This window comes from Pyrus communis, chromosome 12, assembly GCF_963583255.1.
Source record: "Pyrus communis chromosome 12, drPyrComm1.1, whole genome shotgun sequence".
NCBI classification, from domain to species: domain Eukaryota; kingdom Viridiplantae; phylum Streptophyta; class Magnoliopsida; order Rosales; family Rosaceae; genus Pyrus; species Pyrus communis.
This window is the reverse complement of record NC_084814.1, coordinates 23,132,366-23,145,285: the sequence shown is the minus strand read 5'-3', so window position 1 is coordinate 23,145,285 and position 12,920 is coordinate 23,132,366. Positions and strand designations below refer to the sequence as shown.

General features: G+C 40.4%; 2 protein-coding genes and 1 pseudogene across 2 annotated transcripts; all 3 read left to right on the top strand.

Annotated features, from left to right (window-relative positions):
- The first annotated feature begins 527 nt into the window (after positions 1-527).
- LOC137710211 (uncharacterized) lies at positions 528-5,555 on the top strand (annotated as a pseudogene).
- A 2,021-nt stretch (positions 5,556-7,576) lies between these two features.
- On the top strand, positions 7,577-11,217 carry LOC137711047 (probable methyltransferase PMT2). Its single transcript, XM_068450245.1, has 7 exons — positions 7,577-7,857; positions 8,374-9,013; positions 9,206-9,416; positions 9,575-9,863; positions 9,989-10,378; positions 10,590-10,667; positions 10,771-11,217. The coding sequence occupies exons 2-7, from the start codon at positions 8,381-8,383 to the stop codon at positions 11,003-11,005; spliced, it is 1,836 nt and encodes a 611-aa protein (XP_068306346.1). The 5' UTR covers positions 7,577-7,857; positions 8,374-8,380; the 3' UTR covers positions 11,006-11,217.
- Positions 11,218-11,736: 519 nt separating this feature from the next.
- LOC137710210 (protein PHYTOCHROME KINASE SUBSTRATE 3-like) lies at positions 11,737-12,624 on the top strand. Its single transcript, XM_068449150.1, has one exon. The coding sequence runs from the start codon at positions 11,737-11,739 to the stop codon at positions 12,622-12,624; it is 888 nt and encodes a 295-aa protein (XP_068305251.1).
- Positions 12,625-12,920: the final 296 nt, after the last annotated feature.

Sequence of the window (12,920 nt, the reverse complement as noted above, 5' to 3'; positions counted from 1 at the left end):
GTACTGAAATTTTCGAGATTTTTGGTTTGAGATTTTTTCGGTTCGGTTTTCTTGGTTTTTTTTTTCCACCCTTAAAACAAGCAATGAAATCATACTGTTTGACCTAATATTTTCTCAAGGCCCAATATTTATGGAAAAATGTGACTCAAACTGCATAATAAAAACCCAGACGACTTGATGCTCAAACCTTTCTATAGTCCTAGACTTATATAACATAGATATACTGTCACATATACATTATCACAATGGCGTTCAATGTAACAAGATAAAGATATGGGTAGTTTTCATTTATATGAAATTGTATTATTAACACAAAAAGTCATGTGAAGGCAATCACATAAGTTGTTCTTTCTGGTCCCATTATACACTTCCTTTCTTTGACTTGGCAAGATCAGTGAGATAGGCCGCATGAGGCCTCGTGAATAAGCGTACTATAGTATCACCAAAATCCCCCTCGCTGCCAGACTCGTCGTCTCCGATCGTCAAAAGCATAGACAAAGCTCGAAACTTTTAGAAAGAGAGAGAAAATGTTGGCGGTGGGAGAATGGCTAGAGAAGGCGTTGGTGGATCTCTGCGGGAAGATGGAAACCGGGGGTTTGGATAAGGATATGATATCAGGTTTGGTCTCCTACTGCGAGCTCACCGATCCTCATGACGCCAAAGAATACCTCGACGTGAGCCTAATTTCTTACTTGTTTTTCTCCAATTAATTTATGTTCTTGGGTTTACAGTTTTGTGCAAATTCTTAGAATTTGTGTAAAATTCAGTGAAAATGTTTATGTTGGTATTGGATTTGTGGGTGTGTTTAACCCAATTGTTGATTGCAATTTGGGGTTGAGACTTGAGAGGTGCCGATTGGGATCTAATGAGAAAGCTTTCGTTGTTGGTTTGGACAATTCGAATTAGGAATGTTGTGGTGTTTTATTGGAGTACATTTGAAATTTGGCAAACAACTTGTACTAGAACAATTGAGTTTTTCCTTTTGTCTTATGGGGTTCTTGTTTTGGACTGGACTTTGAGACGAATGCTAGGGTATATCTTTCGTCTATTTGAGAGTGTATGCAGTTTGGTTGGGGATTCAAAATAACTTTTATGGTTGTTGATTGAGATACCGTATCCGAGTTGAACTAGGTAAAAGTTATTAGACCATCTCCAACCGAAGGGTCCAGAGGGCCAGATGGTGAAAAATAGCTCGAAAACCGTCTCCAATCGAGGGTTAGGCCAGAGAGCTATGAAATATGAGAGGGCCCCACGGAATCGGAGAGGGCTAGAGGGCTGGCCAGAAAATAAAGCATTCATGTCGGTTATAACCGACAGGAATATATTTATATTAAAAATAAATACCTAAACCATTCATTAAATTTAAGTTCTAATTTTTTGGTTTTTTTGGCCAGTTATCGTTGTAGTTTTTAAATTTAAGTTGTTGGATTTGAATTTAAGTTGTTGTAGTTTTTAAATTTAAATAATAAATTATGTTTGGCCATTTAGCCCTCGGTTAGAGATGGAGACAAATATGGTCACGTACTGTTCATTAAAATATTAATGTCTTGGAGAATCTTGGAGGGCCAGAGGGCTAAAACGAGCCATTTGGCCAGTCATTGGTTGGAGATAGCCTTAGGTGGTGTGATGGAATATTGGAGTGTTACTGAATTGAAGAAAGAAATGATTGTTTGTGTAGTTCCTTTACTTCTAGAACCGCAGATGTATATATTTGTATGTTGGTATTTAAGATTACATGTTTTCTATGCAAAACATAATCGGGCAGAAGGTCGGCAAATTTGTGATTGAGGAATATTTGCAAAAACGGGGTCGCTCATATTTTTGCAGCAGCACCCCTGTTGTTTCAACCTCAAGTTTGCATGCCTATGTTAAACCACCCTCAAATGAAGGTTCTGTAAGTGGAACCAAAAAACTGTTAAAAACACCGAAAATGGCTAAAGTCTTCAGTGATCAAGCAGCTTCCAGCAATCAGGTGAAGCAGCTTTCAAGTTCAAATAATACAAACCCAGGTAATTCTAAGAAGAAGAAAGCAGGGAAAGTCGTTTCACTTGCAGAGGTTGCTAAATGATCAATTGTATTCAACCAGGTAGAGCCATGCTTGTCACATCCCGGGCTGGGCCCCCATCACATCATGGGCTAGACTTCACCGTATCACAATATTGTCCGCTTTGGGTCCTGACCACGCCCTCACGGTTTTGTTTTTGGGAACTCTCACGAGAACTTCCCAGTGGGTTACCCATCATAGGATTGCTCTCGTGCAAACTCGCTTAACTTCGGAATTCCTATGGAATCCAAAGCCAGTGAGCTCCCAAAAGGCCTCGTGCTAGGTAGAGATGAGAATATACATATAAGGCTTCTGCTACTGTGGTATGTGCTGCAGAGTAGTCACTCTGGTCATCAATAACGGTAGTACGTGTTGTAGAGTCTCGGTCATACTTAACGAGTCTCTTTGCATAAGCTTCTGCTACTGTTTCAACATCTGATGTGGGAGAAAAACTTTCCTTCAAACTAGCATATGTGCTGCCTTCCTTCAGCACAAGAGCTGCATAAAAATTGCAAGGCCTCTCACCTCCTTGCTCACAGACTATCTTCCTGCAAGATAAACAATTGCTCACAAGTCTGTGTGCGACGGGCTTGGCATGAGCGTTGTTAGATCCCACATTGCACATGGGAGTGGGTCCTGTAAGCCTTATATGTATATTCTCATCTTTGCCTAGCACGAGGCCTTTTGGGAGCTTATTGGTTTCAGATTCCGTAGGAACTCCGAATTTAAGCGAGTTTGCACGAGAGTAATCCCATAATAAGTGACCCGCTGAGAAGTTTTCATGAGAGTTCCCAAAAAAAAAACCGTGGGGCATGGTCGGGGCCCAAAGCGAATAATATCGTGCTATGGTGGAGTCGAGCCCAGGATGTGGTGGGGGCCCGGGTTAGGATGTGACAATTTGGTATTAGAGCCTAGGGTTGGCAGTCCTACATATCTTGTGAATATTCTAATTATTTTGGTGTCTTCTATCAGAACTATGCCGTCTCGTAGAGAGCCACGTTCCTCGGTTAAGTCTAGTTTCCCCGATATTGCTCAGTTAGGAGAAGCTATAGTCAATGTTATTCAGTCTTTGCTTCACCCTCCCCAGATGACTCCCTTGGAGACTATGTATAATTTGAAGTTGGATAAGTTTGTGGGTAATGAAGGACATGAGGGAGCTGAGCGGTGGCTCAATCATCTTGAGAAAACTTTTCGTTTGATGCAGAGACAAGGAAATCTCCATGAGGATAAGTGGGTTAAGACGACTACTTGGTTATTAGGTCAGGAGCCTACATCCTGGTGGAGACAGAAGTCTTATCAGTTATCACCAGAGGAAGCTGCTGATTAGGAAGTTTTTAAACGGTTATTTCATAAGAGATTCATACCTCTAGAGCATATAGATTGTAAAAAACAAGAATTTACGCACCTGAAATAGGGAAAGATGACAGTTAATGAGTACTACAGGAGGTTTACTGATTTGTCTCGCTATCACCTGGAGATTGCTGCTAATCCAGTGGACATGCTCTGTCGTTTTAGGTTGGGTCCTACCTGAAACAGGGAGTCACTTCTTTCGAGTACCCAACCTAAAATGACGGAGCATCTCCACCGGATTAGCAGCAATCTCCAGGTGATAGCGAGACAAATCAGTAAACCTCCTGTAGTACTCATTAGCTATCATCTTTCCCTATTTTAGGTGCGTAAATTCTTGCTTCTTACAATTTATATGCTCTGGAGGAATGAATCTCTTATAAAATAACCGTTTAAAAACTTCCGAATCAGCAGCTTTCTCTGGTGATAACTGATAAGACTTCTGTCTCCACTAGGATGCAGGCTCCTAACCTAAAATCCAGGTAGTCGTCTCAACCTACTTATCCTTAGGGAGATTTCCCTGTCTTTGCATCAAACGAAAAGTCTTCTCAAGATGATTGAGCCACTGCTTAGCTCCCTCATGTCCTTCATTACCCACAAACTTATCCAACTTCAAATTATACATAGTTTCCAGGGGAGTCATCTGGAGAAGGCGAAGCAAAGACTGAATAACATTGATTATAACTTCCCCTAACTGAGCAATATCAGGGAAATTAGACTCAGCCGAGGAACGTGGCTCTCTACGAGACGACATAGTTCTGATAGAAGACACCAAAATAATTAGAATATTCACAAGATATGCATGACTGCCAACCCTAGGCTTTGATACCAAATTGTCACGTCCCAGCCAGGGCCCCCACCACATCCTGGGCTCGACTCCACCGTAGCACGATATTATCCGCTTTGGGCCCCCACCATGCCCTCACGGTTTTGTTTTTGGGAACTGTCACGAGAACTTCCCAGTGGGTCACCCATCATGGGATTGCTATCGTGCAAACTCGCTTAACTTCGGAGTTCCTACGGAATCCGAAGTCAGTGAGCTCCCAAAAGGTCTCATGCTAGGCAGAGATGTGAATATACATATAAGGCTTACAAGATCCACTCCCCTGGGCAATGTGGGATTTAACAATGCTCATGCCAAGCCCGTCGCGCACAGACTTGTGAGCAATTGTTTATCTTGCAGGAAGATAGTCTGTGAGCAAGGGGGCGAGGGGCCTTGCAATTTTTGTGGAGCTTTTATGCTAAAGGAAGGCATCATGTATGCTGGTTTGGAGGAAAATTTTGCTCCCACATCAGATGCTGAAGCAGTAGCAGAAGCTTATGCAAAGAGACTCGTTGAGTATGATCGAGATTCTGCAACACGTACTATAGTTATTGATGACCAGAGTGACAACTATGAAATTGAGGGGAATATTTGGTTGTTAAAAGGAGGTTCGTAATTTCTCGCTCCATTTTTGGAAAACATAATATGAATAAAATTTGTGCATGTTTGTATGTTAAATTCACTCACATCTTCATCCCTAATCCTTTTTTTATTACTTCCATGAAAATGAACTTTTGACAAAGAAGTAGGAGGAGATTGTAGAAGCTGAGCAGATCAAACAAAGTAAAGTAGTTGTATCTTTTGACTTGGTTGGTCGCAAGGTAATTATAACTTCGTAGATTGTGTGATTGTATGAGTACGGTTTGTTGTTGTAAAACTTTTCTTATGAGATTTGTTGTTGTATACTTCCATATTGCTTTCGCAGCTTTAAACCGCATTTTCCTAAACATGCATTTTGCCCATCCCATATTTTGTGTTCCGCAGGTCCTTGTAAATGAAGATGAAGCTTCTGAAGTAGAATCAGAAAGCAGAATATTAAGGCCCCAGGATGAAAAGGAAGTAAACTGCATCAAACCAAACCTTTCTCTTAAAGTACAACCAGTCTTTGTGGATCCGGGCCCTAGTAAGAAGCCTGTTCAAGGTAGAAAGGCAAACAAGACCCTAACAAAAGGCTTGTGCTTGGAGATAACCGGGAGGGTGCAACATGTCATCGATGAATTGAAACATTTTATGCTGGACAATCAATTGGAAACTGCTTCAAATGGGAAGTTTTCGCAAGGGACGCCTGTAAGTGGGGGTACACTTGATGATGATGGAGAATGTTTTCTGGATTTCCATTGAGGGCAGGTTTGTGGTTTCATTTTTACTTTGCTCCAACTTCTGTTGTTTTGGAAGGATAAAAAGAACAAAGGGGTTGAATGAAATATACAAGTTTCAGAACACCATTAGCTATATTATAATCTTCCCTTTAATTGCTTGTAATCCAGTTTTGAGAATTTTGAATGGTTGAATTCTCTTAACTCAAACAGGTGTAGTCGTTGCCCTAGAATAATCCGCATATGAATTTAGTTGTGTCTGAAATAGTCCTGAAAATTTGGATTTTCATGTGATCTGTTGAAGGTACTGAAATAGTTTTGTGAACCAATTTACCAAACATAATCCCCCAACGAAATCGCCATGCACTCTACACGCATTATCAACAGCCTCCAAACAACTGCATTTGGCTCTACATGCATACTTTTCACAAACTTGCCGGCCTTCTCTAGCCTTCCTGCTCTTGCATACATATCAATCACGCATCCGCAGTGCTCGATTATGGGCTTGATATGGTAAGACTTGCGCATTTCCTCGTACAAGTTCAGACCTTCGTCAAACAAACCAACACGATCGCACGCTGATAAAATCGATGAATGCAACAGAGTTCGGTTCAACTTTCCCAGCACACATTCTCTGGAAAGCAAGAAGCGCTTCCTTATCAAACACAACTTTAGCTCGGGTCATGCTCCCGCATTTTGTATACATGTCTATAAGAGCATTGTGCAACACACTACTCCCCTCTCCTTAATAATAACAATTTAAAAAATAATAATAATTGAGCTCGAGTAATGTTTGAGGGTGTCTCAAGTCGAGTCGTTGTATTTCTAAATCTTAATAAAAGAGGCCCTAAATGTCTTTAATGTGTTAGTAAAAATGGTACTTTATATAAGCTTAGACTGGTGTTAGCATTTTTTTTTTTGGAAAACTAATTAAAAGGGTTTGAAAACTTTGAGTTTTAATGATAAGAACAAAATAAGGGGTAAAGTGAATAGTACCAATATTGACTTTTTAGTGTAAAAAGTGATTTTTTGTTAAAGTGAACAGTATAGTGGGCTTAACACTCCCTTTTTTTTGTCCGTAATTTACAAAAAAAAAATTGTATGCACTTAAAAGATCAAGGTATTGGAAACGTGTTCAATTCTTTGATCCATTTCGGCCTTGGCCCGAAATCTATCATCAGCTAAACAATAATTTAGTTATGTCATTTTGAGCTTTGCTCTAACCAAAGCTATTATTGCATCGTTTGCCCCGATGGTTGTCTTTTTTATCTCATCCGTATTTTGATTGTTTTGTAGGGTTAAAATTTTAAAAATTCGATTCCACATAAGGACAATTTCCTTTTTGAGTAATGGGAAATAGAAAGCAAGTTAATCCTCGAAAATGCTCGTTAAGGTTAGAACTTACAATTCACAATGTGACTCACGGTCGAACAAATCATGTCATTTATACATTTAATCTTCTTCAAATAGGGTCCCACCACGAGCTTACTGTCATCTCAAGACCTTTTATTCGACGTAATTCTCACACCAGACTTTCACCAAATTTACTTAAACATACGGTACCTTTTCAAATTTACCCTTTCACCAAAAAGCAAAGCCATCATCTTTGGCCCAAAATTTGTGTGCTATTTTACCCTTCAACGACGTCGTTCCCCAACACAACCCCTCATGTTTTTCCTGTTGCCGCGGGACCCAACCGATTGGGAACTAAAATGGCGGGATCTGATTGGGTGGAAGCATCATCAACCCTGAAAGATTTTTTAATTATCAATGATATAGTACACCGCGTGTCCTTGTCTAAATAATGAGTTATGTGTGTTAAAAAATTAATAACTTAAACATTAAAATTTTTCACTACTTACATAAATACATATGATGTACCATCTGTATTCTTGTCATAATTAAAAATTTATCGTAAACATGCGATCTTAAAGTCACTAACTTCAATTGAAACAGTGTTTCCCCGACCCCCAAAAAAAAAAAAAAAAAAAAAACTGAATTGAAACAGTGTGCGCAAACACACAGAAGAACAACAAAAGCATACTCGGCCTCATCGTACTTTGTCTTTCCAGTTAAACAACGAAAGAAGAAGAACGGCAGAGCCACTCGTCCCGCCTCCGAAATCAAATTCGTGTCAGAATTTTAGCCGCTGCCCACGATTTCTGCCTCATTTTCTCGCATAAAATTGTCGTCTTTTTTGTTTTTTGATTTTTTTTTTTCTCTGGATGTCTCCGTCTGTGTCGTGGGTTATGGATTGCTGGAGGTGAAAGATACGTTTGATTTGATCCGACCCGAAAAAGATTCGTGCTTTTCGCTCCCTGAGATCCGTAAGACCTCTCGATCCTTTTGATTTGGATACGGATTCTGTGTTCTTTACGCAGGCTGCATTTTTTTTTCTGATTATTTTATTTTATGGGATTTAATTGATAGTTTTATTAGTTTGTTAGAATCCCGTTTTGCTGTGGTGTGCTTTGTACTTGATTTTCTTGGAGTAACTGTGATTGACGAATTGTTGGTTAGTTTCGATTTTTCGAGTTTGTGAGACTTTACCTAAGAAGAAAAAGAAAATGGGGAACAAATGAAACAGTGGAATTGCAATTATACGATTCAATGATTTGTGTTTCGACCAATGTGTAATTTGTTTCGAGTGGAATTGAGGTTCCAAATAATAAATTTTCGAAAATTTGATTTGTTTTTTACCTCAACTCATCAAGGTAGTCAAGTAGTTGTGGAGTTTGGATAGAATATGGAACATACTTTCTGCACTTTTAGACATTTAAGGATCTCGTTTCATTTATTTGGAAAATGTCCTAATTGGTTTCGGGATCCCAAAATACATTTAGGCACATCATGGCGACAAAAGGGAACTCAGGAGACAACAGGAGTCGAAGCTCCATGTCAATTGTCATTGTAGCTGGCCTGTGTTGTTTCTTTTACATATTGGGTGCGTGGCAGCGAAGTGGTTTTGGGAAGGGAGATAGCATAGCTGTGGAGATTACCAGACAGACAGACTGCAGTATCCTATCCAATCTGAATTATGAGACCCATCGTGGTGGGATTGACGATTCTGAAGGAGTTGGCAAGGAGTTCAAATCATGCGGCGATCGCTATATTGATTACACTCCCTGCCAAGATCAAATGCGAGCAATGACTTTCCCTCGAGAAAATATGAATTACAGGGAAAGACATTGTCCGCCTGAAGAAGCGAAGCTACATTGCCTTATTCCGGCACCCAAAGGCTATGTGACTCCATTTCGATGGCCCCAAAGCCGTGACTATGTACCTTATGCCAATGCTCCCTATAAAAGCCTGACAGTTGAGAAGGCTGTTCAGAACTGGATTCAGTACGAGGGCAACGTGTTTAGGTTTCCTGGTGGTGGAACACAGTTTCCTCATGGAGCAGATGCATATATCAATGAACTTGCAGCTGTGATCCCAATGGACAATGGGATGGTTAGAACTGCATTGGACACTGGATGTGGGGTAATTTTAATTTCTTTCTTTTTTTCATTTTTCTGCTCTTTTTAATGTCTTGGCTGTAAATACTGCTATTCTCAAACACATCCGTACTCTTGTCCCTCGTTGAAACTTACAACCCAATTTTCAAACACCTAGCAGTTATTGCACGTTGTCTTAGAATTTGATTTATCACCCATGTTGGTTCATGCTTCATAGGTTGCCAGCTGGGGTGCCTACCTATTTAAGAAAAATGTTATAGCAATGTCATTCGCACCAAGAGACTCTCATGAAGCACAAGTTCAATTTGCTCTGGAAAGAGGTGTTCCGGCAGTTATTGGCGTCCTCGGAACTATAAAGCTGCCTTACCCTTCTAGGGCCTTTGACATGGCTCACTGCTCTCGTTGCCTGATACCGTGGGGTGCAAATGGTGATGCTCATAAATTAGCCACTGATATTGCTTTACGTTTTATGAAGTTTAAGTGATTTTCATTCCTCATTTTCTTTTTGGAAAAAAGGCAAGCTTTCATAACTTTTAGGTAAGGATATCATTTATGACGTGAAATCATCCTTGGACTTCTTCTGCAGATGGAATGTACATGATGGAAGTTGACCGGGTTCTAAGACCTGGTGGTTATTGGGTGCTTTCGGGTCCTCCTATTAACTGGAGGAATAATTATGTAGCGTGGCAGCGCCCTAAAGAAGAACTTGAGGAAGAACAGAGGAAGATTGAAGAGGTTGCGAAACTTCTCAACTGGGAAAAGAAGTATGAGAAGGGTGAAATTGCCATCTGGAGGAAACTAACAACTTCTGAGTATCGTCGTGACCAAGATCCCCAACCGAATATGTGTGAATCCAATAATGCCGATGATGTTTGGTATATCACTTTATTTGATCTACTGACTCTTTTACAATTTTGATTGAACTTTTATTGGCTATCAGTTTACCTTGAGCTTTTTTTGCCATTTCCAAAGCAGTATTTAACCTTTTTCTGTTTCATAGGTACCAGAAGATGGAGTTGTGTGTAACTCCTTATCCTGAGACTTCTGATGCCAATGAGGATGCTGGTGGGCCATGGAAGCCATTCCCGGAGAGGCTTAATGCTTTACCTTTCAGAATATCTAGTGATTCTGTCCCGGATGTATCTGCTGAGACATTCCAGGAGGACAATAAGGCATGGAAGAAACACGTAAATGCTTATAAGAGGACTAACAAGTTAATGGATACAGGAAGGTACCGCAACATTATGGATATGAATGCCGGTCTGGGAAGTTTTGCTGCTGCTCTCGACTCTCCTAAATTGTGGGTTATGAATGTTATGCCTACAATAGCTCAGAAAGACACATTGGGAGTTATATTTGAACGTGGATTGATTGGCATTTACCATGATTGGTAATTCTCGAACATTTCTTTTCTGTTTGTTCTTCTCTGCGACAATAATGTTCTCAAACTGGATTTTAAATATGCTGAGGATTAGGATGTAAAATAGCATCTGTCTTGCTGCTTAAAACCAATCATTCGTCCAGAGTCATGCTCTTGGCCTTCGTAATTATGTTTTCTTGACATGCTATTCTGCTTGATAATCTTTTTTATCTTCCTCCAGGTGTGAAGCCTTCTCCACGTATCCAAGGACATATGACCTTATTCACGCAAACGGTGTTTTCAGCTTGTACAAGGACAAGTACGTCGTTTTTGACCCTGCTTGTTACTATTGGTTGCAAATGGTGTTTCTCCAATCAATCAAAGGCACTCGATCTTTTTGTACTAATAAAAGGCCAATGCAGGTGCAATGCTGAAGACATTCTTTTGGAGATGGATCGCATTCTACGGCCTGAAGGAGCAGTGATATTTCGTGATCACATGGATGTGCTAGTCAAGGTGAGCCAACTTGTGAGAGGAATGAGATGGAACACGAAAATGGTGGACCATGAAGACGGCCCTCTTGTTCCTGAAAAGGTATTGTTTGCGGTTAAACGGTACTGGGTTGCCGGTGAAGACAAAGCTACAACTTCGGAATGAATAAGAAGCAAAAGGGGCGCGTCTCCTATAGCATTTTTGTTGATTGCCTTGTTCTCACCCCTCTTCTTTAAGTAATTAAGTGATTTTTTTCATTTTCTTGGTCCTAAAATGTTCAAGTTCTACAGCATTTTCTTTTGAGTTAATGTTTAGTTTTTCTTCTCTTTTTTAACTTGATTAATTAACGATTTAATTCAATTTTATTATTAATTTAATTTTAATACGAAGTATGGAGTAAGGAAATTTACAATGTTCTTGAATTTCAAGTGTGCTAATACAAATTAGCTTAACTTATCTGTATAAAATGCAAACCCCTTGATAATGTTAAACTTATCGGGACATCGTTGTGACGTTATCTCAAGTCAGTCATGCACTATTGTGTGTTTTAACTTTTTCATATGGCTAGTTAGCGATTGGCTTGGGATCGTAACAAAATAGCATCTCTCCGTTGCATGGAAGTCCTTGTCCCACATATTATTTAGTGCAAACTGAAGAGTACACGGCACTTACATGTGATGAGGGAAAGAGATGGTGGAATGGTTGCAATCAAGCCCCAAGAATGTAGGACCTTCCCACAAGCCTACCTACAGGAACTGGTTCTCAAGAAGCCTGTCAATCTCCAAAGTCCAACCCTCCAAAAGCTCCTTGTCTTTCCAAAATTCCTTTTCTAATTTTGTGCTTTCTCCCTTTGTTAAATTTAAACATACTCAAACAATCAAGCTTCAGTAGAAGCCATGGAAGGAGACGCCAACAACGGTACTCGTAGTCAGGACGCTTCGTTTTCTTCTCACCTCAGAAAAGCAGAAGGTACCTTTGTAGTCAAGCTTGCAGGATCAGTTCATATTCCGAATCCCCCTCCTGCCACGAAGGCTGAGGGTGAAACCAGCGTCTTTGGTGCGGAGAAATATTTCAGCATGATGCTGGAAGATGACGGTCCACGACTTGTGGACTATGACACAAGCAAATTCGGGCAGAAGAAGAAAGAAAATAGGGGTGGTCAGCAGCACAAGCAACCAACGAGCAGGCCAGGAACTCCTAGTACTTGTTCTGAAGCGAGTTGGAACAGCAAAAGCGGCTTGTTATCTTCGATGAGAACCCCGTCTCAGAGCAAGAAGAAAAAGGTTAATGGAAAAATCAATATCTTTTCGAGTTTTAGCTGCAATGGATCTTGCTCAGATAAGAAATCCGTATCTGTTCATGAGATGAATGCCGGTCATGGAGGTCGCGGCGATAAAGATTTTAGGAAGCAAAACGTTGGGAATATTGATCACAATCCTGCTAAGCAGCCTCAACCAAGATTTAAGGCAAGAGATGAGGTGTACTACTCCAGCTTTGAAAGGTCAAACAAGGAAGAGCATATCGCATTGGCAAATTTGAACTCCGGTGCGCAGAAATTGGCAGGTAAATCACGGTTGGAAGAGAAGACAATGAAAGAACAAGAAGGTCCCCAGAAATTGCTCGAGGTGTTTGGATCCCAAAGGATGAAGGAAGACAATGTCGCAATAAATTCTGAGAGGAGATTGTCCATGCTAACTTCGGATGCCATTCCAAAAGCTCCAGTGATGAATGAAGATGCCGAGAGTGATGCTAGTTCGGATTTGTTCGAGATAGAGAGCCTATAGGGGAATGGGATGCCTATGACCTGCCACCAGGGACGAGTCCAGTGACACCGGCATGGAGAAAACGGCGGTAAAAGGTCTTTCACCGGCTCCAACAACGACTGGCAATTGGAATCTTCAATGTCATTAGGGAAAGTTACCATTTGAGACTGGTAAAATTAAATCTTTGAGAAAATTGTTCTAAGTTTATCATGAACTTTACCTTCTGATTGTATCTTGCTCATGTATTTCATTTCTGCTAGTTGAATGCATGAATTCAATTTAGAAACCTTACCAATAGGTCAAATATACAGTCTCGC

Coding starts and splice junctions, on each gene's coding strand:
- LOC137711047 (XM_068450245.1), top strand. CDS start 8,381: ATGGCGACAAAAGGGAACTCAGGAGACAACAGGAGTCGAAGCTCCATG. Junction 10,379..10,589: donor ATTGGCATTTACCATGATTG/GTAATTCTCGAA, acceptor ATCTTCCTCCAG/GTGTGAAGCCTTCTCCACGT. Junction 10,668..10,770: donor TTCAGCTTGTACAAGGACAA/GTACGTCGTTTT, acceptor AGGCCAATGCAG/GTGCAATGCTGAAGACATTC.
- LOC137710210 (XM_068449150.1), top strand. CDS start 11,737: ATGGAAGGAGACGCCAACAACGGTACTCGTAGTCAGGACGCTTCGTTT.